At 43.4% G+C, this 4234-nt stretch overlaps 1 protein-coding gene across 4 annotated transcripts; it reads right to left on the bottom strand.

Moving 5' to 3' along the window:
- Positions 1-974: 974 nt before the first annotated feature.
- LOC147610924 (uncharacterized) lies at positions 975-3827 on the bottom strand. 4 transcript variants are annotated; one of them, XM_086785581.1, is made up of 4 exons: positions 3551-3827; positions 3186-3256; positions 2429-3049; positions 975-2317 (listed from the first exon to the last, which is right to left on the bottom strand). In XM_086785581.1, the coding sequence occupies exons 3-4, from the start codon at positions 2697-2699 to the stop codon at positions 1875-1877; spliced, it is 714 nt and encodes a 237-aa protein (XP_086641707.1). In that variant the 5' UTR covers positions 2700-3049; positions 3186-3256; positions 3551-3827; the 3' UTR covers positions 975-1874. The 4 variants fall into 4 exon arrangements, with proteins under 4 accessions (XP_086641707.1, XP_086641708.1, XP_086641705.1 ...); XM_086785582.1 differs by having other exon boundaries at positions 2429-2910; XM_086785579.1 differs by having other exon boundaries at positions 3594-3827.
- Between the last annotated feature and the right edge of the window lie 407 nt (positions 3828-4234).

Here is a 4234-nt window from a genome sequence, read left to right as displayed (position 1 = left end):
TTAGCTACTCACTTGTCATGCTTGTTTTTTTCACACTTCTCCATAGACTCTTCTTTAGCTACTCACTTTGTTTTGCTTGTTTTTTTCTCACTTCTCCATTGCAGTAGCATTTCTTTGAAAAACACTGATTTTAAGACTCCACCCACAAAATTACTCCTAAAAGGCAAACAACCCGAAATGCACTCTTCAACGTTTTTTAATTCTCAATATTCTGAAAGCTGCTAAACTTGGTGTAGATATTCTGAAAGTTGCTAAACTTGGTCTAAACAACAATGTTCAAGATCCGTGAGGTCTTGCCCTCTCCGACGAACACACCAATATTTGTGTGTACCTCCCCTCCATTCATCAAAATCCAACGCTTAAACTCGCACTAAACATGGCCCATAAACTCACCACTCCCAATTCAAAGCACTCCGATAACAATCATGATTTAAAAAAGCAATAATACAAATCATAATCAAGATGCTAATATCCGCATTTCTAAAGCTAATCATGTGCAAGATTTGGGGTCAACAAGTCCTCTCCTACCTTCCTCATTGCCACATTGTGTTGAAAACAAGAAGAAAGCCCCCTTTAATACCACAAGGACTCCCACTTCCTCATTTTCACACATGATCAGCCATTGGCCCATGTCCACCTTTACATATGCTTCTAAGCTCCTAAGGTCTACCAATATACGTCATACCATCTCCAAATGAAACCTAATCCAATCAACTAGCACACACACACACGCATGCACGCACACGCCTTGTCACACCTTCAATTGATGACGGCAGCTTGCTCATGCCATGGATGACTTTCATGCTCATGATCAGCCCTGATGATCAAGCTTTTGTAGTGCTGTTCTGAGACCTCCTGGACCATTCTCATGCTCTTTCAGCTTTTACAAGGCATACTGGGTCCAATTTTGGATACAAAATTGTGGAGAGAGAGAGAAAGAGAGAGAGAGAGAGAGAGAGAGAGAGAGAGAGAACAGATTAACCATGCCAGAATCAACTATATTCATATCACATGGCTCACAACCATGGTCACAGGACATGCCTCACGGTCATGCAGTTGGATGGCCTGGTTTTATATTTCTCTTTAAAAGCAAAGAATATGCTTCTCGTTTTGTGGTATCACACACCTCAGGGCTTCTTTTGGGCTGATGAAATAATTGTAGTAACTTTTGTGCTTGCATTAGGCTTACTGATGGGTACTGACTGCATGTAGGATAACAATGAGTTTTGTTTTTTGGGAAAGCTGATACCAATGTGGAGGAAAAAAAAGTATGCAAGGGTCCCTCATGGATCCTGAACACTGTTTTAATCCCCCCCCCAAACACACACACATACACAAAAAGTTACACCAGCTAGGACACATTCAACCAAACCATTCACTAACATCACGCCTCTGGGTAATTGTCATCAGAAGTAAAAGCATACATTTGCAGTCACAACCTGACTATAGGGGCATCTTCAACGTAAGGGCCAAGCAGGCACACCTCCTTTCACATGCCTCTGGCTGGCAGAGGCCTTGAGGCACGCACCCTTTGGAGAATGTTCAGCTCACGCCTGAAATGTTCCAAAGTCTGAAGGTGGTGCATAATCCAGAGTCCTGCGAATGCATTACAGAGCCTGCTTTCCCTGCAAAAACTTTCACTATCATTGTATATGGAAAAAGGCGGTTCTCCAATGTGCCCCAAAAAGTGTCAACCTTCTTGCTTTGCAAAAGAACACCTTTTTCGCAAGAGCCTCAACTGATCAACAGTGGTTGACCTTTTCCCACAAGCTCAGAATGCTATCACCATGGGTATTGGGTTCTCCCTTCAGCTACATGTCCACTGCCATCCACTGCTACAAAATATATATAAGAACCAGATGATCACAAGGCACTTATGCTTTCCCCTGATTAGCCAGAAACTTGAGACTCAAGTCCTTCTGAGTTGGACTATCTTCCCATCCACCTTCGATTGGCCACCTTCGGTATCTCTCATTTACTCGTGCGTACAGAAATGTGTTCAGACCATTTACAGCTTCAGGATCCAAGCGATAAAGATGCATCTTCCGTTGGGCCTGGCATTTCACTTTATATGCAACCATGATGTGCCCTAGAGCCAAAGCCATCGAACAAGAGAAGAGCGAGAAGATCCCCCATGCATGTTTCATGTGAAAAGTCACTATGGATGGATGTTTCATGTGAAAAACTCCCAGGTCATAGTCGGTGAAGACACATGCTTTCACAACCAGTAGGATTGCAGAGGTCACTCCACAGATGACCGTCGCACACAAATAAGGTCCATATGTCAAGCTAGGTATGCCACATACTGAATAGACACCTGCAAAGACAAGAAGCAATACCTCTGGTAAACCATCTTGTTGCAAACCCTTCCCAATTATAATTGCAAAATGACATCAGGACAAGAAAAGGAGGGTTCCCAAAAACTTACAGAAGATTGCCAAAGACCTGATCAGAGACAAAAGGGGGATATCCATTAGGGATGTGCGGAAACTGTAGGCTGCCCAGTCGCGGTTGAGCCTGAAACAAGAGCTACAGCATGCAAATGTGGATAGCAAGATGCATGGTGCGACCACATCCATAATGGACACAAGCAGTGGAGCCGATGACACCAGCAAGGATATTACCATGATCACCATGAAAAAAACGGTTCTGAAGGCCCTCTTTATGGTCTCTGCACTGCTCCCTTTTCCTGACCCCATGGTGTGTTCTGGAATACCTTGTGTGAGAAACAATTAGCCTCAAAAGTACACACTGGGAAAACACCTTGCCACAAGAGTCTTCAGCAAATACACATGCGCTCCAAACACTCTCACTCGTAATACCCACTAGGCAAAACACTCCTGCTTGCAGAGACCCAAAGCACAGAACATCCTGCCTGCAAGGCTCAGAGCTACTGAGCAGAAGCTGTGCCTGCAAAGCAATTCCACGAGATGAGCACGGCACTGTGTTCTTTGATTAGCCAAGCCTATTCCTCCTCCACTGTTAGAGAGCACAGCTTTCTTCAAGATTAAAAATCCCTTTACGCATCCTCTAAATGTGTCAGGAACCCCTGCATTTTTTTCAAATTTTTTTAGGCCAGGTAGTTAAAAGAAAGGGATGCTTATGAGAAAAAAATGCCCACAAATTTAAGAAAAAGCACCCATATTAGGTGCGGGATCGCGATGGTGATGGACGTAGACTGTTACCAGAACTCCACAACGCCCCTATCCATTGTTGGGTAAGCTACCATGAGCCTGTTTTTCAAGCCTGAATCGTCCTGTATGGAGGGAAAAGCAATACAATTAGGGGAAAAAAGGGAGGCACACTATGCATGAAAAAAGCACCGAAAAACAAAGCGCAAGCTATGGGCAAGAAGAAAGCACAGAAATGGCGATGGTGGCATATCGGGAAGCGCCCAAACAATAAAGCAAGTGCAGATATAGCGATGGTGATACGCCCAAATAAGCCGTGGGCAAAAAGAGAGATGGCGATTGAGGTGAACAAGGAAGCGCCCTTTTAAAAAAAAGAAAAAAGAAAGCAGGTGCAGAGATCGCAATAGAGAAGCACCCACATAAGCAGAAAGCGCAGAGACGGGCGAGGAAGGAGGCTCTCACCGATTGAGCGTGTGGGCTTCTGCATTTTCTTCGAATTTCTGCAGGCTCTCACCGATTAAGCATGTGGGCATCTACTTTCTTCGAATTTCTGCAGGCCGATTTGATGGAGAAAGCAAAGCCAGAGGTAGGGGAGGGGCGGAGGGGGGCCACAGCAAGACTCTTCAACCTCGGCCGCCGCCGCCGCCGCCGCCTCTTCGGAGGAAAAAAGCAACGAGAAAAGCCTTGCGCGCCAGGTGGGGGAAGGACATAAATGGGCATTGATTCTTGTGTACCCTTTTAAATCGAATTTTTAATCAAATTATATTGAATAAATATTTTAAGGCCTCCAACTGGCCACTTTATTCCAATTTAATATATTTTCCAAATCCACTGTCCTAGTCGTTAGGAGTGACCGTTTTAGTCTGTAACTTTTAATAATACCGTTGGTGCATTGTGAGTTTTATTATCATCATGTTTGATCCATAATAATTCTAGTTTTTTTTTCACATATTGAACAATATTATATGAAGGGAAGGTAAAATTTCATGAATGCATTAAATAATTATAGTGATTAATTAAGATGGGCACAATTTCTTCTTCCTTTTTGGGACCAATATTAAGCATATATATTATCTCATAATTGAATATACAACTAGATCTTT

Source organism: Cibotium barometz, chromosome 48 (genome assembly GCF_041138505.1).
Source record: "Cibotium barometz isolate CiBa-2024 chromosome 48, ASM4113850v1, whole genome shotgun sequence".
In the NCBI taxonomy this organism is placed as follows: Eukaryota; Viridiplantae; Streptophyta; class Polypodiopsida; order Cyatheales; family Cibotiaceae; genus Cibotium; species Cibotium barometz.
The sequence above is the reverse complement of the archived record's forward strand: the minus strand, read 5'-3'. Positions and strand labels throughout refer to the sequence as shown.

Bases quoted from the DNA above. Each gene is read 5' to 3' on its own strand.
- LOC147610924 (XM_086785581.1), bottom strand. From the start codon at position 2,699: ATGGGGTCAGGAAAAGGGAGCAGTGCAGAGACCATAAAGAGGGCCTTC. The intron at 2,318-2,428 runs GTAAGTTTTTGG...TTGTCTTTGCAG, and splicing joins CAGGTCTTTGGCAATCTTCT to GTGTCTATTCAGTATGTGGC.